This window comes from Pteropus vampyrus, unplaced genomic scaffold (assembly GCF_000151845.1).
Source record: "Pteropus vampyrus isolate Shadow unplaced genomic scaffold, Pvam_2.0 Scaffold22, whole genome shotgun sequence".
In the NCBI taxonomy this organism is placed as follows: domain Eukaryota; kingdom Metazoa; phylum Chordata; class Mammalia; order Chiroptera; family Pteropodidae; genus Pteropus; species Pteropus vampyrus.
The window spans coordinates 10767544-10791601 of NW_011888803.1; the positions used below are offsets into that span (position 1 = coordinate 10767544).

The following is a 24058-nucleotide window of genomic DNA, read 5'->3' on the forward strand; positions in this document are numbered from 1 at the left end:
AGTAGATATGCATTACTGAATAATAGCTGAGTATTTAAGAAATGGTGGTAGGGAAAGCCACCTCCCTTTTTTCCATCTCTGAAACACTTTAAAATGCTTGGTATAACCAATATTAAATTCTTTGTACCTATTTATTTTTTCACCATTTTACAGTTGCAGAAGACTTTTCCTCTAGAAGAAGCATTAGTAGTAAAAAGGGTCATGTTTCACATAAACTTTTCATTTTGACAAGGACAGCCAAAATCTTTCATGTACCACACCAATGTTTCACTTGAAAAGCTCAAAAGCTTGTAATTTGAGAGGCATAGTAGTAGATCTTAAACTCTGGAAGCACAGAGATCACATTCCTATATTCATATATAGAAAAACTGTACTAATTCAGAGTCATCAGAGGCAGCCTCATAGGTTAGAACAGTGGTTCTCAAAGTATGGTTCAAGGACTCTGCAAGGTCAAGCCTATTTTCATAATAATATTGAGATGTCATTTGCCTTTTCCACTCTTATTCCCTCAAAGGAGTAAGACAGTTTTGCAGAGACTGTGTGACATGGCATGAGGTCATCACTCTGACGGCTAATAAAACATGAGTTTATATATTCTTGAGTTTTAAAAATTCTTCTAATACAGTAAACATCAGAAGATATAACCCACATAAATAAAATTATGGATTTTTTAAATAATTTTTAAGAGTATCAAGGGTTACCAAGGGTTAGAAAAAAAGTTTAACTTCTCAGTGGTGGTTAAAACATAGTTTTTTATTACTTCAAATACATAAAATCCAAAAAGTTACCATTCATTTGATGATGTAGCAAGTTTGAAAAATGGTGTTTTCTGGTATCCCTTTCTGGAGAACATGTATATTTTGGGAAAAAAATTCCAAATAATCTTATTTGGAATAATAGTTGAGAATCAGAAGAACCTGAGTATGGTCAAACTGTAACAGCCTGGGAAAGGAGCAGAGTTTGCTGGTTAATCTATTGAAGATAGAAAAAGAGAGGTAGACCAGATTCAGGGTGAAAGGCATCACATTCTACAGTGTAACCTCCTCTTAAATCTTTGGTACCAAGTTAATGAATTCATAAATGCTCAAGGACAGTTGATATTGGTGGTAACCGGTCATGGGTTGAGCTTCAGGTTTATATCAATATAGGCAGAACCACAGGACACAGGCAGACAGTGGGGAAGTGTTTGTGGAGGGAGAGAAAAGGAGGCAAGCCTGTGTAAACAACCTGTCAGTCTGAAAAAAAAAACAACAAAAAAAAACCAGAGGCTCTTGACTTTAGAAACTACAATACTGGGCATTAGAAGCAAGCTAACCTAAGTTTCTGAAGGACAGGGAATCCCTAGCTGACAGCTACCATGAAATATTTCTGTAATACATATAGGAACACACACACATATAATATCTATGCATAAGAGATACTATACTGGGCCATATAAGATTCATGTATCTTTAAGACTAATAGGAGTATAAGACTGTGTATAAGACATCACGAGGAAATGTAAGTGAAAAAATAGGTTTATCAACAAAATGCTTTGGGAAGGTTCATACCAGGTTTAATATATACTTATTATTTATAATTTGTATATTTGCTGGTGTTAGAATCTTTTGGGAAAAATATATAGACTGGAGAAAGGAGGAGTCATTGAATGAGGATACAGCACTTGTTAAACTGTGTTGCTGGTCCTACCAGCAACCCTATAGCCAGAATAGATGGTGTCATTCTTTCTGTGATGGTTCTCACCTTGGCTGAATGGCCTAGTTAGAGCTGTTGGCTTGAGCGCATGTGTACACACACACGTACACACACACACATGTACACGCACACACACAGACACACACAGATTAGCTTAAGAAAAAACAGAGTAGCTGGACTTCCCAGAAGCCTGGAACCAGGAAATGATAAGACATCAGGAATCAATTTTACTACATTTATTCCACCATCCTCAGGCCAAATAGTCTTTCACTTCTGCTTCTCTTTGCACATCAGTAGATCCTCCTATGTTTTAAATTTATTGACTCCTCTCTACTTCCAGTGCCATGACCCTAAAGTACTATCCTTTTTTGCCTGGAAAACTGAAATGACCTCCTAATTTTTCTCCCTCAACCTACTCAACTATTTTTTTATTTTTATTTTTTTTTTATATTTTAGGCGAGTCAACCCTTGGTTGACCTCACAGATTGCAAAGACTTTGTCAGTTTACAATCCCTTATTTTTTTAAAATTTTTTACGTCTACAGCACCTGGTCTTCCTAAGTGGTCTCCCAAGTACTAACTAGACCCGACCCTGCTTAGCTTCCGAGATCAGACAGGATCAGGCTTGTTCGGGGTAGCATGGGCGTAGACTACTCTTGACTATTTCTAATCTGTTGTTCTCTTCATCATGGCAACAGTGATATGTTAAAAATGGAAAATATATTCAATGGTTTTCTTCTGCTCCAAGGATAAATGCAAAATCTTAAACATCACGTGGAACTAGATTACTATTTACCTACATTCAGCGCCCTTCATTGTGGTATCCCTCTGTTGGAGGATTATACAGCCCTGCCCCGTCGTTGCTTTTAGGCATGGCAAAGGTTTGGCTGATGAAAGTGAAAGAAACTTGAGCATATGCTTGAAGAACCAGTAGTGATCTTTTCCTTCTGCCACAACAATGGCATCATTCTAGATAGAGACTGCTCTGTCAGCCTGAGTCTAGAGTGAAGATGATATGAAGCAGAGCTATGGTGGGCATGTTACATGAGAGATATAAACCTTATTGCAGGCCACTCAGGTTTTTGGAATCATTTGTTACTCAGCATAACCTAACCTATCCTAAATGATACACATGGTTTACAAGCTCTTGCTTATTGCTCCATCTTATTGCTACAGCCCCACTGGCCTTTCAGTACTTACACAAAATGCTCCCTCCCATCTTAGGACATTTATCTACGTTATTTTCTCTCTTCGGAAAGTTCTTTACATCCGTTTTTGCCTGGTTAGTATTTACTTGCCAGTGAGATCTCAACTTAACCGTGAAGTACTTAGGAAAGGATTACCCAAGTAATCTGAATTCACCTCCTTTGTTATTATGTCTCTTTAACTAAACTATAAATTCCATGAAGACAGAGACCACTTATGCCTTGGTAAACATTATATTCCCAGTGACAGGAAGGAAGGACTTTTTTTCCAAAGACTAGCTCTTCCTGCATCTTTGTATACATGGCAGAAAATGGCCATTGTAGCCCTAGAACCACAATACCTCCTCACTCTAGGACCACCAATTGATCAGCATTCCAATGTTCTATTTCCAGATTCTTGGAAACAGAATCTGGTTGGATAAACTTGGACATGTTCTATCACGGTCTACTGAGTTTACTTAAAGATCAAGGTCAAGCAGAATCAACATGGCTATAGAGACCTGTTCTCTGGAGATAGGGGCAATTCTTAGAGAAAGGGATGTGGGCTGAGCAGACGTCTCAAAGTGTTTGCTATAGTCACTACAACTGACTACTATTCTGTGCTCTTGACTTTGTTTTAACAATCTCAAAATCATCCTCATAGAGCATACAAGGGAACAATCCTTACAAGGTGTTTCTTAAGGAAGAGAAAGGTGGTGATCAAGTAGTTCTGACTCTGTCTCTGAGTTTCGCTTCCCCTGTTACTTTGATTACCATTGCTACTTCACTGTGATCCCTTAGGAGTAGAGAGTTACGCTTCTTTCAATATTACCATCAAAAAAATAATAACAATACAAAACAAACAAACAAATGAAAAACCTTTCCCTCGATTCTCCATAATGCTTTTGGGATAAGCTAGCATTAAAATTTTTTTTTTTTACTAATATTAAGAAAAGAAGGGAAATAAAAAATGTGAGGCAATTTAAAAGCAAGATGGCTCACAAAGTAAAGTTTTTTGACCCTTTCCCTGGATATATAGTTCTTGTCTCCTTTCACTTGGGATCTAGGAGAAAAGAGGAACCTTATCTTCTGAATATCAGAATGTCTGTTTCTCATCACCAACAACAGAAAACAAACAAAATATAATGAAGTTCAAGTCTACTAGGATTTTTCTTGTAACATTTATTTCAATTAAAAAAGATAGAAGATAACACTTTCTAATTTTTGTTAATTGAAACTCTTCTTTAGCATTTTCTGCTTCTTAAAGACCTTTAAAATATCTATGAAAAAAAAATTTAAAATAGAACTCTCATTTAAACTGAACTCAAAGCATTATAGTCCTTCAAATTTTTTTTCTAGCGACACAGCCAGATATTTCTGAGGTCTTGAACTTCTTGAACATGGACATGTGTGGAAAAAAAAGTCTTTCATCTTTTTTATTAATATAAATTAGAACATAACTTCAGGTGAACTATACTTAGGATTCCCTAAAAACATTCTCAAATAGGGACTATCACTCATCTGAATCAACATGATATAGGTTTCCATTAAAACTTTTTCAAGTGTGCTTCATTCTGATAAGTATGTTCTATGTGCTATTACTTTTTATTCTTCCCTGAACAGAGACTGTGAGCTGGGTAGTAGTTTTTAGCTTAAACTAATTTACGGTTTAAACCATTACATTTTCCAGATTATCAATCAGTTTTTATTTTGTCTTGGTCTCCCTTTTGTATTGCACTACCTTCCCCAACATAACTAATCTCAGAAATAATTTCTATAACTTTAAATACATTTTATGTTTGCTGTTACATTTACATGTGACAAAATAAAATTAAAACTATTATTAATACTTGCTTTGGCACTAGAATGATTTAAAGTTTGAAGTCCTTTCTATGATAAAAAATTTGAAGGACTATAATGCTTTGAGTTCAGTTGAAATGAAAGTTCTATTTTAAAGTACTTATAGCAGCATGGTGTATGTTAAATTAAGCACGGAGTTGGCAATTAGGGGATTTAGGTTCTAGGATCCATCTCTGTCACTAAGTTGCCATACTCCCAATTAGTTAATATGGCTTATATTTTTTCTACTTCTAAGAGTTAAGCTAGATATTTTAAGTCTCTGCTAGTTCTAAAATTCTATGGTGCTAAAATGTTAATGTTTTCTGTCTTCTATTTAACTATTTTTTAAAAGAATACTAATGGACTGTATTTCTAAGTTCTTATACAGGTAATTTTTAATTCCACCATTGTTAAATACCTACTATGTGCATGTCAGTCATCTCAAATCCATTCTGGAGTAAGGCAAGGCCAAAATAAGCAAAATGTGTACATTTAATGCCACTGAATTGTACACTTAAAATTGTTAAAATGGTGTTATGTTATGTATATTTTATCACACACACACAAATATATATATGTATCTATATATCTGAATACAGTGGTCCCCTAATATTTTGCGCCTATCATTTAAAATTGCATTATAGTGGTTAGAACACAAGTCTGTGTCTCCAAAGAACTCAATCACTCCAGCGACAAGAATTCCTTCTTAATCCTAGTTGTATCTCTAGGGCCTAGACCAGTCACTATCTGGCTTTCAGTTACCACGGAGGGTATTTATATCTTGGCTTTCTCAAGTGTTATTTCATACATTCTAATTGTCATTTTCAACCAAGACAATGCATTAAACATATAAATAGTTGTAAAACTTCCGAAATTCACACTAGAAAAATTCTTTATCACGTATTATGAGTTGGAGTTCAGAAAATACGGTCACAAAACTCCAGACCTTCAACAAATATTTGTGAAATGAATGCATGAGACGTGAGAAGACAAAAAGATAAACTAAGTCCCAGCATCAGCCAAACAGATCTTATGTGGAGTGTGAGAGGTACAAAACAATATACGTACTTGTTAGGTATGCCAACTAAGGCAATTTTCAAGTAGCTGTATGACTAATTAAGCCCTAACCACTTTCTTCAAGTGGCTTTCAACAAAGCCATTGTATTTCAGCCTCAAATAATCTAAAGGTAAGCAGTTGCCTAGAATATCCATTCACTGCCGAGCCAAAACAAAAACTACCTGTTGGAGACTTCATTGGCATTCCTGAATATTATAGTGTCATCTTTTAAACCAAAATTTACACTGCTTTGCTGTATGTTACTAATAGGTTAACTTAAATGTTTACTACACCAAGGGAAGTTGGCTTTTTTCCATTGTTAGAGCTGATACCGCCCCACCTCCTTTAGTTTAAATTCAGTTACAAGTCATGAAGCCAGCTAATTAAATTCTAAACTCTGTGGAGTTCCACAGACTAAACCATAGCAGTTCGGCGCTTGGGAAAAAGACATCTCTCAAACGCTGGGAGTTAAAAGTTGCCATGGATCACGAGCCTCTTACATTTCTTAAAAAGTACAGACCACACCCCAGTTTAGCCAGCTGTGCACCTTACTGGTCGGAAAGGCGCGCCGGGGATGAGAGGGAGCAAAAGGCAAGATTAATAGCTTGGGTTGATGGGGGTCATGGGAATAATCTATAAAGTTTGTTCCGAACGTCTTTGTGTCGTGCAGGTTAGAAAGGGGCCCGTTTACGTTAGGCCTAAACTTCGGCAAGAAAAGAGAAAGTGGCACCGGGGCGAAAACAAACGAAAAACAGCAAGCAGGCTTCCGAGTTCTAGCGCAACAGGAAAGCGGGCGTGTTTTCTTCTTCCTCTTCCCGCCTCCCGAGACGCGAGCCCAGTCCTTTCCCCTCATTTTCACCCCGGCCGGGTCCAATGGCTGGCCCCACCTCGGAGCCAGGTCGGAAGCCGCCCCGCCCCCCGCGCCTCTCCCTCCCTCGGGGTCCCCTCCGCCCCACCTCCCCCGCCCGGTGGGAGGCAGTGGCCGCGGCCGTCACGTGTCCTGGCAGCCGCCAAGTGAGGCCGCTTTTGCGACGCAGTGACAGCCAAATGGTGCGACAGGAGGAGCTTCGGCCGCGGCCGCTGCGCCCCTCACGGAGAGGCTCGAGGCGGCTCCTGGCGTCGCCCAAAGGGAGCGACTGAGCGAACAGAGTCCCGCGCGGGCGGCGGCGGCGACTGCGGCAGACGAGCGGCGAGTGGGAGCCCGCTACGAGTGCCCTCGCTCCCCGCCGCTCTCCATGACCCGGGCGAAATAAGCCGCACCTCCAGCAGGGGCTGCGCCTCCATGAATCCCTAGTTTTTTTTTTCTTTCTCTCCCTGCTCCTCACCCCCCTCCCCGGATCCCGTCCCGCCTTCTCCCTTCGCCAGTGGCTGCCGCGTCCAGGTGCGGAGTCCAGAGCGGAGCGCAATGGCGTCCAACCCCGAACGGGGGGAGATTCTGCTCACGGAGATCCAGGTAAGGGCCGCGGCCCGGGCGGGAGGCGCTAGCGGAGGAGACAGAGAGAAAGTGACGCGGGATCGGGGGCCGAGGGAAGCGGTGCGGCAGCCGCGCCCCTAGCCCGCTAAGTGCGGAAACTTGGGGATGTCACTCGAGAGCCGCTTCCTTCGGGGGCCGGACCCTCTCGCCACCGGAGCCCTGGCCTGCCACTACTTTAATTACCTACCAGAGGGACCCCACTTCTGCCTGCAGCCGGAGTCTGCTCTCTCCGCGTCCCCGGACCGTCCAGCTTACCGCCCCCTCCCTGGGTGTCAGAGTCGCGGGCGGACGCCCCTGCTGCCCCCTCCCTCGGCCGGGCCCCGCCCCGCCCTTCGCTCGTACACCGCTCCTCTAACTACTATGAATGACTCCCAAGCTGTTTTCTCGTCCCTCCCCTTCCCCTCAGACTTCGCACAAAGAGCGCCCCCATAACTTCCAGCCCCTAGACAAGTTTTTTTTTTTTTTTTTAAGTGTCTCACCAAATGCTGGCTTCACTTCACCAGCCCTCTTCAGGTGACTGCATTTCCTTCCTCTAATTCGAGGGCTACCTTCCCCCCACTTTTTATCAAGTGTGTTATATATGGTCCCCCATGTCAGCTACTCAGTGCTCAGATTCGGAAGCTCAGATGCTGATGCTTTTCAGACTTTCATTTTCCCTCCCGTTCGAACACCAGAGAAAGAGCTACAGAAGTTGTTTACAAATGAGAAAGCAGTCGACTAAGGGAAAATGTTGGGCACCACTTGCCTGCAGAAGATGAGAACAAATTAGGTCCCTTAATTAGTTAAGTCTACGTGGAGTAGCAATGTTATTGTTTCCCATTTCCAGCTAAATATTTGATGAGGTAGGCACGTTTTTTGTTTTTAGGTCTCTATGATGTACAGGAGAACCTACTCTGCACTGTTGAGTTTATTTTTTTCATTACTTTGGAGTGTTCCAGAGATGTTTACATCTGGATAAAAATTTCATGCTTGTTTTTTAACTTGAACTTATTTTGGTTTGTTTTAATATAGTCGTTTAATGCCTTCTCGAAGGTTGGAGCTAGGAATTAAGAGAAGAAAGAACATCCCCTTTTTTTTTTATGTGCGTTGGGCAGTTAATTATTTTTTAAAGACTGAATTTAGACACCGAAGAGTTGATTTTTGATGATGTCAAAATTAAGTATTACAACTGCTTCTAAATTTTTTGCTGTTCGAATGTATTTTTTCAATAGATCCCTACATGAGCTTGGTTTATTTTGCTCTAAGCTTGAAGGCGTTGTTATAATACTTGATATTTTCTCCACAAACAGAAATTTCAGCAAGGTATAATAATACGCTGTTGCAAATTTGGAATCGTTTGCAAATGCAAGGTTGAATTTCATATCATAGAACATGTCGCTATGTAGTAGTATTTTAATTATTCTTAGCCCCTTATAAGGAGGCCTTACCGGATACAGCATTTGCTAAATGAATAGAATTTATTGTTTTATTAATATACATGTGCTTTTAAAATGAAGTTTGAGGCAAATTAGAAATGCTTTTCATTGCCTAGTATTGAAATATGAAAAGCATACTTTGGTTCTGAGAAAAAGCCCTGGAAATGGCAAGAGCATTTTTCTTTGAATGGAGTGGCTTCAGAATTATAAAGTATTTTGCATCCTTAATTGTATTTGATAGAAAGTTGGCATAAAAGACACTTATCTTGGCATTGGACCTGAAAATATATTTTCATGTGTATTAAAAATATAACATTTAGGAACTTTTAATAAGATCAATTTTGGCAAAAACAAAGAAGCAACTTAGAGAAATAAGAACTTTTAAATATGACTTTTAAAAAAGAGACCAAAGTAAGGAAACACCTAAGGTTGGACTCTTAAATAAACTAAAATGTAACCCCTCCAGAAAAGAATAGTTTTTATTAAATGTTACCTTACATTGTTGTCATATGTATCCAGGGCACTTTTCTTGGTGTATTTGACTCTCAATTCTAATAAGTTATTGCATTTGAACTTTACTATGTTTATTAAAATAATTGAGGATATTATTTATATCAGCACGTAAGATAACTGATGGTAAAATTTGCCTCAAACATATCCATCTATTCAAACATTTTATTATTTCATTGGGTCAAAAACTAGTATATAGTAACAAATATTTATCAAATTTGCTGGTAGAACCAGTTTTTAAAAAGCATCTAAGTTTGAATTTATTTAAATTGAAAAGTTGTTTAACATGTTCTTAATGCCTCTCTGCCAAACTGTTTTAGGTATTTAAATAGTAATTTATGAAGCAAGTTTTAAAACATGTTTAGTAATTAAAAACTGTTACTTTACCTTATCTCAGGAATGCTTGCTTTATTCTGAAAGTTCCATGTTACCTACTTTAATGAAATTGATATTTATTTAGAAGTAGTATATATCCAACATTTAAAAATTATTTTCGAATTATATTACAGAATTTGAAATACTACTTGAGTTGGAATTGGCTTATTAATGTAACCTTTGATTGTGGAAAGACAAAATCCGAAACCACAGTACTTTGTCTTGTTAATTGCTGTAATATTTTTATGGAGTAATGTTTAAATTACACGCAAACTTTGATGGCTAGAAGCTTCAAAGTATAAGGAAGAATATTTGCTGTAGTAAAAATTACAATAGGCCATTTAAAGATATAAATTTAATTGGCTATTTCTAATTTTTATGTCTTATAACAAACTTCTTGTCCCATCTTTATTTTTTTATTTGAAATGTAGTGGGAAACAATGAGATACATTTGTGAGGCCAGAGAAATTAAAGTTTATTTTTAAGGAAACCGGGTTAATGAAAACTATATAAAGAATCTCAAAATGAAAACGTTGGCTACAACAGTAATTTTGTAAAATGCAGACTTAAATATTGAGTAGCATACTAATCAAGTTACCTTGTTGATTATTGAAGATGCATCTTCATCAAAATGCCTAATAAAGTGTTGGATTGGGCATCTGAAATTCCATTTTCGGCAGAATTTATTTAGGTAGAGGTGACGTGCTCAAGTGGAAGGTTGAAGTAATTAGCCTTAAATTGTAAGGATTCATTTCAAGAACCATTTATCGAGTACCTACCAAAGCTGTATTGGAGAATATAAAGATGACAAGATATGGTTTTCACTTTCTTGAAGAGAGAGCAAATAACATTTACTGATTATTTGTTGTATGTCAGACATTGTACTTGGTACCCTATACACCTTGCTTAAACTTTACAATAATCCAGTAAGGTGGGTGGGTGTTGTTTCCATTTTATAGATCAAGAAATTAAGTTCAAGAATGTTAAGTAAATTGTTCATAGTTACACTGTAAGTCTGAGTTTGAATCTGGATGTGTTTCCCACTGTTCTTTAAGTTGCCATAGTTCCGAGGACCCATAAATGTTTTACATTGCAATGTTATAGATGTGTGAACTTTCTAAGAATTGGCCCAAAATGTAATTAACCAGTTAACTTTAATATAAACTTGATTCTACCTGTTAGGTTTCTCTATAACAAGGTAAAGTGATTTCCACATTCTGTTGGGTGGGTAGTCTATAATTTAACAGTGCTCTATTATTGTGAATAAGGTGTAATATTCTACAAAGACTTAACAGTACCAATAACCTTTTTGCAGGTTTTCTTCATTTAACAATTATTGGTTCTGATGAAAGTTGTCAGGTGTTTGCCCAAAACCTTCTAAAAGATTTTACATTTCTCTGTACACTATCCATAAGATAAACTTTGCTTTAAAAATTTAAGCTTCTATATAGCCAAGCCATGTGTTCGGCACTTAGTAGATACTCAATACATTGATGAGAAGGCTCTATTTGCCACCTAGGATAAGAAATGTCTTGGCTCTTTTAAGAGAAGTTGATGATAATCATTGACATAAGAAGTTACTTTTCTTTCTTTAATTTATATTTCTAATCCCCTCTCCCAAAATATCCCCTTAATAAGTTCAAAAAGGATTTCTGCACTAGTTATGTGCAGAATACCTGTATACAGCACACTGCTATTTTATCCATTTGATGAGAAATTAGGAAATAGCATCTAATTTTGCAGTGATACCAGAAAGTGGGAAGTCTGTGTGTTGAGAAGACTAAAATTTTAGGGTGGCTTGGAGGAATGTAGTATGAGAAAGTAAGCAGGGTGGGTAAGATAGGTTTCACAGTTTTTTCAAATTATGAAAGTGATACGCTTTATTGTAGAAAATTTGGAAAATGCAGAAAAGCACAAAAGAAAATAAAAGATGCACCTAGTTCTATCACTCAGAGATAACTGACAAACTTTCCCAGCTTATAAGCACCATGGTATTTGAGTCTATTTCCCGTTTTTTCTCCCTTTTTTATTGAGATATATTTAACATGCAACATTGTATAGTTTTAAGATGTACAACATATAGATTTGATATTTTTCCTCCCTTTATCCTATTTACTTACTGGAATTGACACAAGACATTTTACTAGAAAATGAAGCAGAATTAACTCTTCTATTCAAATACCATGTATGCTTTTGAAAGTAACATTATTTTCATCTCTACAAACTACTACTCCATTCTTCCTATTTGTTTGAAAGTAGACACACAGGAATAAACTGATAAAAAGCATGAAAATTAACCACTGTCAAATTTGAAAAGCAGAAAGGAAAATCCAAGGAATTGGGTGCAAAAGCCCTGGGGTAAACAGACAATGCCTTGAAGGTGCTCCTACCTATCTTTATCTAAACATTGATCATATATGAAAAGAAGCTGTAGGAGACTAGACCAAATCTTATTAATTAGAGATGATAAAAAACATGATCCATTTTAGAGCCATCATTCATTATACAACTCTAGTTTCAGCACAGAGATGTTTACCTAGCTAGTCAATAAATATTTGAGAAGCTATTTAAAGATATGCCTTATTCAATAAAGTATTCAGATTTCTCCAATAACCAAATCTAACCTGAAAACCACATTTTATCAACTTATGGTTCAGAGTCAATGCTATGTATCATTATTGTCTATTACTAAGTCCAGACTGTACTCGCCACTTACTTTTCTTCTTAAACTGCCTTAAAGTACTAACTCAAAATCAAAATATTTTGAGATGAAAGTCAATACAGCTAGTTAGACTCATTTATCTAGAAAGAACTAGTGTGTGTCTACTTTTAAACAAATAGGAAGAATGGAGTAGTAGTTTGTAGAGATGAAAATAATGTTACTTTCAAAAGCATACATGGTATTTGAATAGAAGAGTTAATTCTGCTTCATTTTCTAGTAAAATGTCTTGTGTCAATTGTCAAATGTCTATTTCAAAAACCAGTTTTACTCTAGACTATGAAAACATCATATGACATTTAATGTGATTAACTTTTGATATACAGCAGAGTTCAAACTTGGCAGCAAAGTTAGTTGAAAACTAGATGAAAGCTTTAAAAAGATATTTAAAATTTTGAATGGGATAACATACTAGTGAAAAACTAACTTCTAATATCTTAGAAAAGCAGACTAGAGAGCACTTATTTTGATAGATGTCTAGTTTCTCAATTTTATCTACTGAAATTTTATTTGAAATTAATTCTATTGTCATATTCAGTTTTTCACATTCTCACAAAAGTTAAATTTGTGTAACGTACATAAATACTGTCTGTCAAAAATAAAGAACGAGAAAGCTTAGAAGGTTTCTGTAATAATACCTCAGATTGGAAGGTAAATGTTAGTGTCACATTATAAAGATGAATTGATACACAGGAATTCCATAATATATATCATAATTAGGATTTTATTCTATTTTAGAAATTTGGCAGTGATTACTTTTTCTAATTGATTAAAGCTTTATTACCCTGGCTCACAAACGCCTTAATTTATTGGAAAGTTGTTATGGCAACATTTGGAATTTATTTTAGATTCGTGTAAGGCATATTGGCAACTCAGTGCATGTGGTAAATAAGTCTTTTAAACATTAATCATATTGTTTTCCCTTTCCTATAGTTACTACCCTAGTGATTCTCTAAGGAGGTACTTGTTTTGCCTGTTTCAGAATTTTCACTGAACAAATTTCATTAAGTTTTTGGATTTTTAAAAAATTAAACCTAAAGTATAGTCAATAGTATTGTAATAACTATGTATAGTGCCAGGTGGGTACTAGACTAATCAGGTTAGATATACATATCCAACCATTATGCTGTATTCTTGAAACTAATATAAAATAATATTGAATGTCAACTCTAATAGAAAAAAATTTTTAAATCTAAAAAAAAAAATCCTTAGGTGCACTGCATTAGATAAATCATTATAATAAGCACCCATGAACTACCGCTCACCTCTGCCAAAAAAGCTATGAACTTAACCTACACATGGTTTTTCTTCATTCCATCCCTCTACTTCTACCTTCTTATCAGTCAAGGTAATCATTATCTTGAATTCTGTGTTTATTCTTTCTTTATTCTTGTATATTTTGATTGCACATATAATTCTAAAAGATATATCTTTTATTTTAGTAGTTTTCACATAATTGTATTGAATATAATCTTTTCGAACCTGCTTTTTTTTTGAGTATTATTACTGATATATCTATTGCATGTTGCTATACTCATTTATTTTAATTACTGTATAATATTTCGTTCAGTAGAATACCAACTCTCTCCTTGTTGGATATTTGGATATTTATCTATTCACTCTCTTTTGTTGAGCATTTAGTTATTTTCTGGTTTTTGCAATTGTGAACAATGGACATTTTGTGCATTATATATATTCTATTTCAAAAATTCTATTTTTACTCAAATTAATTGTGTGTGTGTGTGTGTGTGTGTGTGTGAGTTTCTATTGATTATATACAAAGGTAAAATTGCCTTTTCACAGAGTAGGTAAATGCCAAATTCTAGGAGATAATGCCCAACTTCCAGTGTGGTTGAGCCAATTTATATTCATATCAGCAGTATATGGGATAAAAGATCCTTTGGTTATCCATTCCCTCCGACATTTTCTGTTGTCTCATAATTTTTACAAATCTGAAGAGTATAATGTGTTATATCTTTTTATCTGGATTTGCATCTTCTTCATCATCACTGATGTAGAATGTTTCTTTTTATTTTTTCTGGCCTTTTATGTTTTCTCTTCAGTGAAATTCCTGTTCATGTCTCCTGCTTATTTTTCTGCTTTTTTTTACTCATTGATTTATAAGAGTTCTTTATATTCTTCGTGTTAATCCTTTGTTTTATTGTTACTGTCTTTTCTCAGTTCATAACTTGTCTTTTCACTTTTTTTTTAAGGAGTTTATGGGAGGAACGGTTTTAAATGTTTCACCTTTTTTGGCAAATATTCAAAATCATTTATATCATTATGATCAGCAAGCCTGCATTTAATATCTATTCTAGATTTGATATAGACGGGGTGAAGTTACCAAGTTTATGACCTGTGGATTCTTAGTTATCAAATGAACGACTGTAGAAAGTTGCAGAAAATACTGTATCATTTAACATATACTAGATACTCAAATGTTAGTTAACTCTAAGTGTGAATTTAGAAACAAAGAAATAATGAAAATTCTGTATGTAAATAGTTTGTCAACTTATTTTTTCCATTCCATATCTCTTCAGTGAAAAATATTATTAGTCATTTTTAATATCTTATTCTTTCATTTGAAGGGAAGTATAATTCAAGTATAGAATTATATATTAAATGGTTATTCAGTTACATACATAGCCTGTCGTTAAAGTGCTGGAGTTGATCAGATTTAATGTTGGAAATAAAACAAAATATTATTCTCTTGAAGAATTTACTGGTATTGATAAACCTGGAATCTTAAATGCAGTTTGTGTCATTGCTGTGTATTTTTGATAGAAACAAATTAATTTTAATTTTAGTCAAATTTGTTCATCTTTTTTTGTATTTGCTGTTTAAGAAATTGTTCCTTACTCTGTTAGTCACCAAATTTTCTACTGAGTTTTGAAGTTTTATTTTTTACTTTTAAGCCATTATATTTGGAGTTGATTTTTTAATATGGAGTAAAATAAAGGTATGAGTTCTTTTTTAATTTTTAAAATATTATTTCAAAATATATATCAATCTCATAATGTTAATTTAAAATAAAACACTTTTTAGTTTTTAGGACAGGAATATTTCTGAATAGCCTTATTTAGTTTTTGCAAATTAGAAGTTTAAGGTTACATCATTCTGTGTTATGTCATATACTACACCTGAAATTTTTACCTAAATCATTAGCTTGTTCCACACACCCCACCACACCCCTGCCCTTATAGTACCAGTTTGTGATTATTCTCTTTTTTGTTGCATCCCCTAAAGCCTTGGGTCAATAAGACTTAACTTCTTGGTAACTGCCTTCATATTTTCCAGTTGTAGCTCAACCTTTTCTATTTTCTTAAGTCATACCACCACTTCTTCCTCCTTAGTTTCCAGCAAATCTTACCTACTCACTGCCTCTACTTAATAATATGTAGTATTAAATGAGTTTCCTCAGTCTTTTCTTCATTTTGAAATTTCTTGGAATTTTAGCCATCTCTCTTTTTTTTAAATCCCTATTTAAGGAAAAATTATTTTACCTTGTTAAGGCTATACTCTCCTGGACTTCTACTTTTCTTGGACTATCATTTCACTCTTTTGCAGAATGAGCCTTTCATTCTCTCTTGACTCTTTGCCTAAAGATAAGTTCACATCTCTCCTTTTTATAGTACTTTTTCTTTAATACTGTTGTCCCCTCAAACTTCTTTTAGTCATCACAGTCCTTTAAAGAAATTTCTTAATTATTTTGTGCCATTTGTTTCTTAACTTATTGAAATATGACTTTTGTCCCAATTATTCTCTTAAAAGCATCCTTGACCACACCTGCTCATTCTTCTCCTTGGAGGCACTTGATACTACTTCAGCTTCCTGAAACTTTGTTTAAATTAAGCTTCATGGACCCTACACAATATTAGTTACTTTTCTTTCATCATATGTATCTATATTTGCTATTATTGCTTTCTTTTGATAACTCTTTTTCTAGTTTAAATGTTCTACCTTTTTTAGTCCATTTTTCTCTAATTCTTTGGATTAACCACCAGAATTAGTGACCTTTTATTTTGTCTCAGGGTTGCAGGGAATAGAAACCCATTTCAATTAGCTTGAACAAAAATTGAATTTATCAGAAAGCTACAGGGACATCTCACTTAATCAAGTGTAGGATATATAGCCAGGTCTCATGAGGACTACACGGTAAAGTAGAGGCTTTCTCTCTAGGGCTACATGTTCTCATATCCCTTCTTTATATATACTGCATTTTATTTCCTTTATATTACCGGTTTTGCTTTCATGTATTCCCCAAGTGGCACTCCTAACTTCTGAATTTACATTAATCAGCAAGTCCAATGCCCACAGCTAACTGACTCACTTATTCTGTGCCACAATTCTAAATTCTTGGATGAGAAAATCTGATCGACCCCATACAGAGCATGTATGTACCCATGATCCAGTCAATTGGCAATGGAGGAATAGAGTTCTCAGTACCAGTATGGCTACAAGGACTCTCCTGTGAGTTAGGGATGGGGCTGTTCTCTGAGAAGGGAATGTAGGTTAAGAAAGCACTTCTGTACTTAAGCCCTCTTAGTAACTCCATTGATTATAGAAAAAATACATTAGATCTTCCATCATCTGACCCTTTTCAATCTTTTCAAATTTTTCTCCATGTGTATCTTACACTCTGTGATATTAAACTATTTTCTGTTCTTATTACTACACTGCTTCTTTATACCTTTATATAACTTTGTATCTTTGTGTATGCTGTTTCTAATTTTAAGAATACTAATATTGATCATCTGTCTGAAGAGCCTTTGACATGTTGGACACTCCTGAAAACTCTAAGAAAAATGTATTCATTGAATATAGGGATATAGTCATATAATAAAGAAAAATTTTATTTAACATACATTTTCATAGATAAGTAAGTTTAGTTATTATTGGTTATGTAGCATTTGAATCCATTGGCAAATTAGTCTACTTCCCATTTTGCATCTCCTGTTACTGAACATATCACCCACTATGGCAATTAATTGTTCAATTATATGTGTCTCTCTCACTTTCAAGACAGGAAGCAGGTCTTACTCATCTTTATGTCCCAAGAACCTGGCATATGGTTTATGCTTGATAAATGCTTGAATAAATATAGGACCAATTTTTGTGACCGATTCTATGGCTGACCTACTACGTCTCACTTCTCAGTATTTCTGAAGGTTATCATTCTATCCCTCATTGCCAGTGCTTGAAATTTGCTGCTCATTTTTGACCACTGTCTCAGCCTCTTCAGTTAATTCTTCTAATTATGTAACTTTAATTCATTATTTTGCCACTATCCAAGTTTGAGCCCTCTAATCATTTAGATGATTATAATATCTCGATATTCAACTTCTGCCTCTGTAGTCTCATTCTGTTTTTATTTAGAGTATGTACAACTGGTAGATTCAAAGTTGTCTCCAGCATTCAATGATTCCTTACTGCCTGTGAGATACAATTCTAGTTCCTTAGCTCACCACTGAAGGCTGTCATTTGTGTAGCCCCCAAATACCTTTTAATTCTTAGCTCTTACTATGGAAGAAGCCTGTTTTTCAGGCATACCATGACAGGTGATTTTTCCTCACCGTATATTTTGCTGTCTTCTATCAACTGAGATGCTACTTTAAGACTTAATTTAAATTCTGTTTTTTTCTTATTTTTCCCTAGTCATCTATAATTCCTCCTCAAAATTTAAGTAGGATATTTTCTTTCTCATGACATTTATCACATATTGCATTGCACTGTAGTTATTTGTATCTCACTTCATTTTCACTCCTTGATTGAATGTTTAAAATCTTTGAGGAAAAGGACAGTATATCTTATGTCCATCTTTTACCCCTTTAGTCCTGAGCACAGCACCTTGTACATAGAAGCAACTTGTTAATGTTTGTTGAATAAGTAACAGTCTCATGTCTGAAAAGCCCCAGATTTTACATTTATTACATTAAACTTTTTTTTCTGCTATTTTGATACGCAGAGGGAGTAGAACTGTATTATGTGGTTTTTCTTTAGGCAGAGTCACTTGACAGATACATAATTTAAAATTTATTACCGCCAATCATATAATTGTGTTCTCTATCTTGGAATGAGAATTTTCTTCTAGCAGAAGGAGTTTTATATAGATAAAACTGAAGCTAGTAATAATAATAAAAATGACAATTTTTTTATTATTAAAAACAAATTACAACCAAGTCATATTAATGTTACTTCACTTAATCCTTAAAAAAAAATCTACTGAAGTACTGCTGCTATCTCCACTTTATAGGGATGATTAGCTAGAGTTTAGAGAAATTAACTCTTCCATGGTCATTGGCCTGAACCAAGATGCCAACCTAGGTCTCTCTACCTCTTAACCTGTATACTCCAGTGCCTCTTTCTCTTTTTGGCATTTTTCTCTGCTCCTTATTTTCTCAGACTCATCCCCACTCCAATAACCACAGTCTCTCCTGTCTGTCAAATTCTTACCTTAGCTTTTCATTTTTTTGCAGCATCTCTTATATCTTTACTTCTCCCTCAACAACACCAGTACTTGCTTTTTTATTAGCATTGTTCTTGATGACTAGTTGATCTGAAGGGGAAATTCATGCTGAAATCTTACCTTCAAGCTCTAGCTAGGTAAGATAGGCTTGAACCCACAATTTTATACCCCATGGAAATACCAAATCTCCCCAAGATTTCTATGTTTTCCTGGGGGGGCGGGGGGCACTTAAGTTCTCAGGGCACCCTCTGCTTCTTGCATTTCTGTTTCTATACATGTTTATAGACATATAACAATTTAACGAAGATAAATTGATTTCAATGAAGATAACCATATTTCATTTAGATGCCCCCCACCTACATTGTATACCTAGTTTCAAACCCTATGGCTGGCTTCTCTCCTCATCTTCCTGTCTTTTTTTCAATTCTTTCTTCTTTATTTGCTATTGAAACTCCAAATTCTTCTCTACCTAAGGAAGAGAGAGAGAGTTCAGTTCCCTCAGATTCCTGCTCTCAAACAGCACAGCCAAATTCCTCAAGTATTCATCAAACAAAAGGAATACATATATTTAAGCATGTTACAACCACAGGGTCATGGATTAGTGCTGTTCATGATGATATTTTCACACAAAGAATAGTGTTGTATCAGTATGTATCTTGTGTATGTTGATACAAAATTGCCAATTTGTAACTAAAGGGGTGGACTGTCCTCCATTCTGAGATTTTGCCAGTGCTGCTTCTCTGTGCTTCCTTTCTTGATGTCAAAATGTGTTCACTTTTAAGAAATGATAAGGATAATTGATGATAATATACTAACTGTCAAAAAGATAAATCAGGACATATATTTTTTCATTCCAAATTTTCTTTCAAAATTTACTGATCAATAATTTCAAGCTCTAGTAAAGATCGCTAGTCTAGTAGATAATTCAGGTTTTGGAATCATACAGACCTATGTTTAAATCCCATTTGATATATATTAGCTGTCTGTATTATTTAGCTCCATGAGGCAAGTTTTCTTATAAAATAGGGATAATTTCTGGCTCAGAGGGCTCTTTTTTTTTTTTTTTTTTTAAGTACATGTTTATAGACATATAACAATTTAAAGTTCCTGGTGTATTAGTGGATACTTAGTAACCTTCCCTCTGTCAGGTTTACATTTCGAGATTACTTTGTTTTTCTTTAAGTATTTAAGTAGTAAAGTTGACAGGATGGCCAAAGTTGTGCATAAGAGACCTAGAAAACTGATCATACTTCATAGGTTAATTGTTTTCCCCTCTTTTCTTTCCTTTTTTTGCTTCGTGGAGGATATAAGAAGGATAGCTATCTTACAGGTGTGTATATTCCTACATTTATCTTGAGTTTGCTGAAATTGTAAGAATAAAGAAGTCATAGGTTGACATATGATGAACTTCTGTAATTAAGCTTTTATTTAAGAATCTGGTGTGTTATTTGTCATGCAAAAAATATGCAACCCAGTGACTTCATAAAGCAGTTCAAATAAATTCAGATCCTTGTTTTGTGCTTTCCTAGAGGCTTTTGGACTTTTTACAAATTTGAACTAAGATTGTATCTGCAGGGTTCAAAGTGGTCCTGCACATTTAAGCATTAGAGGAACATATTTATGGTAATATATTTCTGAATATTAATAAATAATATCAACTCTAATTGAATGCTTGATCTTTGATGTATAAATTATACTGTCCAATTGTTTATTGTTTATTTGTTATCATAATTGTCTTTCCATTTTGTTGCTATGGAAACCTTATCTTTGCACTCCAGGATCAGGAGAGGGTTCATTTTACTATAAATTTTTGTTCTGGTACATGTTTTCATTGCGTTAGAACCTTGTAAAACTCTGTACAGAATTCTATGCTTAGTTTTGATTTGTCCTTTTAAAGATTGCCTTATAGCCAATGGAAAATTTAAATATCATATCTAAAGCAAAATTCTTGCTTTACCAAATCCCTAAAAACACTTTACTAATTTTTTTAAGTGGACCTTTTGATATGCAGATGTCAAATTATAATATACACCTGAAAATTATATAATTGTATTAACTAATGTTACCCCAATAAACTTAATTAAAAAATAATAAAGTAAAAAAATAAATAAGAATAAAAAAATAACAAATTCAAAAAAATAAAAGTGGACATTTTGTTTTCTTTGAAGTTGGCAAGATGGGGGATAATTATTTTAGTATCGTGTAATGGTAATTACAGAGAAGGAATTGGTGTTGGTTATGAAGGTACCTCATACAAAATAAAAAGAACCATGTTGAAAAAATGAGTAGTATCATTCTCTGTTTGTGAAGCATTTTTGAATTATAAAGCACTTTTACACACTTTATTTCACTCAATTATTAAAAAGACCCTTTGAGTTAGATATGGGATGGGATTATTATACCCAATTTACAGGTATTTATATTTATTCAACCAATGTCTGCTTTGACCTGAACTATTATCTTCTCACTTCTATCCCTCATTTTAGTACTCCCACAATTCAAGTTTTATTAACTTTTAAGGTTGTATTTTTTACTTTAGTATACCTAAAAGATAGTTAACATTTTCAAAGCTGTGTTAAAAGTGAGTGTGAAAAATGTAGTTTTTTCCCCAAGAGTTGAGAATAACTATAAAAGGGAATATGTAATATGCCACCTAGTTGTGAGTATTCATGGTAGTATTAAAGTTCTTGTAGTACTTTTATAACAAAAATATTGTAAAGGTGTGGTAATTTCAGCAGCAGTAGTATGTAACCTTGGGAGAGTTTATCATGGTTTAAAGTTTACATAAGATTTAAAAATCATTTAAACTATTACTAATGACGTTGAATGATGTTTTCTGTATTTGTAAGTTATATATAGAAGAGGCCAATCATGTTACCCACAATATAGACTTGCAAAGTTAGTGTTTTAATATGCATGAGATATTTTAGTGCACTGAAAAAATATTCATGTTTTATATTTTACAAAGGAATAATATCTTACTGAGTCTGCGCTTATTTCTGCTTTATAACTATTTGTAGGGTTAAAGATCTTTTAGTGATAAACTGCTTTAAATAAAAAACAAGTTTTTTAAAAGTCTAATAATGATACTTCATTTTATAAGCCCTTTTCCATTTGAGCATCTAACAACTTTCCTAAAATATTTTGTTGTAATATGTTAACACTTTTAGTGATCATCTCATTGGTCCTAAATACATTCAGATAGATTTATGAGGAAAATGATAATCTCTTTTGTTTATGTTATCTACATTAGTTTTATCCTCTTTTCTTGTGCATGAGTTATTAATGGTAGTATTCTCATCACTGTCCTAGTTTTTCCTTGCTATGCTCTTTACAACCTGAGAGCTGTACTTTTATTACACCCTTCTACTAAAATAGAGTTAGTCTTATCTCTAAGGAAGTTAGAAATAACTGTATACAGTAACAAATAACTGAATACATTTCTGGGTTTTGTTTTTCTTGTTGCTCAAGTATGTGACTCGCTCAAGGTCAGCTCTATTGCCAGTGCCTAAAACCAAACTAAACCAAACAGTAAAGCACAACTCTACAATTCAGGTTTGACTTTTCTAGCCTTGTGACTTTTTAAAAGAGCTCAATTACTCTGGCTAGATCCTGTACAAGTAAAATGCTTAGCTCTTGGCTATCATGTGGTAATGTAGTACAGCTTGATTCATTATAGGGTTACTGTACCTTTTTCTCAGCAAATCTGATGATTTGATCTCCAAGAACTATTTTATTTCCTTTATCGGTGACTTTAGTTTTCTAGCTAGCTATGCTATCAGAAGTACTTATTTGATTAAATTGTGATGCTTTAATTTTTTTTTTTAAATTGTGGTAAAATACACAGAACAGTTACTACCTTAACCATTTTTAAGTGTACAGTTCAGTGGTATTAAGTACATTCACCATATTGTGCAGCCATTACCACCATCCATTTCCAAAACTCTTTTCATCTTGGAAAACTGAAACTTTATACCCATAAATCACTAACTCCCCAGTACTCCCTCTTCCCAGGTCTTGGCAAACACTTTTCTACTTTCTGTCTCTATTAATATCATCTAAGTGGAATCATGCAGTATATGTCTTTTTGTGTCTGGCTTATTTTGCTTAGCATAATATCATGTTGTAGCATGTGTCAGAATTTCCTTCCTTTTCAAGCCTGAATAATATTCCATTATATGTATATACTATATTTTGTTTATCCACTCATCTGTCGATGGACACTTAGGTAGCTTCCTGTGATGCTTTAAGTTAAGTATAGCACTATTGTAGATTATTGTACCTAGTCATGATCATTTGCTTGTCTGTAACTTGTTCAGTGCAGTAGCCATTAGCCACCTGTGGCTATTAAAATTTTAATTAAAATTTAAAGTTTAATTCTTCAGTCACTCTAGCCACATATTAAGGGCTCAATAGCCACATGTGTCTCTTGGCTGCCATATTGGATAGCATTGATATATAGAGCATTTCGATCATTGCAGAAAGTTCTATTGAACAGTGCCAGAAAATGAGTGCACAAGTCTATTTTAATACCTTGAGTTTAGAGAAGACAGAAAGGTCCTTCGTGAGCTATAAAAATATTTTATTTACATTTGAAAAGAAATTTATTAGTTTTGTTTAGAAAGCAATTGTTTATTTAAAGGCATTTTTGCAGTGAGTCCAGAGGATTTTAATCATACTCTTACTGGAAAGTGTTAAAATACTTTATACTGGGTGCATTTTAACTAAACTGGTTTTCAAGTAAAGTAAATAATAATCAGAGTCTTAGAAGTTTAATATATTAAAAATATGTATACCTTTGTATATATCAAAGATTTACAGAAAAATAGTTTGAGTTTGGAGTCATATTTTGTATCCATCATTCTCTTAGAGGCATGTGTTAAAATTACATTCTTGTTTTAAGAGTGTGAGTTTGATCCTAGGTGTAGAAAACACATGATGATTAGTAGTAATTTGTCCGGTTTTTTAATTTTGAGATCTTAAACTTATTCTAGGAATTCTATATTATTTTTTTACTTGATTTTTTTAATTGAGGTATAATTGACATAAAACATTTCATTAGTTTTAGGTATACAGCATAAGATTTGAAATGTATACATATTGTGAAATGATTACCATGATAAGTTTAGTTAACATCATCACCCCACATAGTTAAACATTTATTTTTCTTTCAATGAAAACTTTGAAGATATTCTTACTTTCAAATATATTGTAACGTATTGTTAACTAGAAAGTCTGTATTAAGCATTTTTACAATCACTGAGATGAGATGAAGCTTTTTTTTTTTTTTTGGCAGCTTCAAATGCCATCTTTAGGGAACTGGTG

At 34.4% G+C, this 24058-nt stretch overlaps 1 protein-coding gene across 1 annotated transcript in view; it reads left to right on the forward strand.

Annotated features, from left to right (window-relative positions):
- Positions 1-6805: 6805 nt before the first annotated feature.
- PKN2 (protein kinase N2) overlaps positions 6806-24058 on the forward strand; it is a 118967-nt gene continuing 101714 nt past the window's right edge. The window contains exon 1 of the mRNA XM_011355595.2: positions 6806-7227. Coding sequence (XP_011353897.1) covers positions 7180-7227 — 48 coding nt within the window. The 5' untranslated portion in view covers positions 6806-7179. The remainder of the gene's footprint in view (positions 7228-24058) is intronic.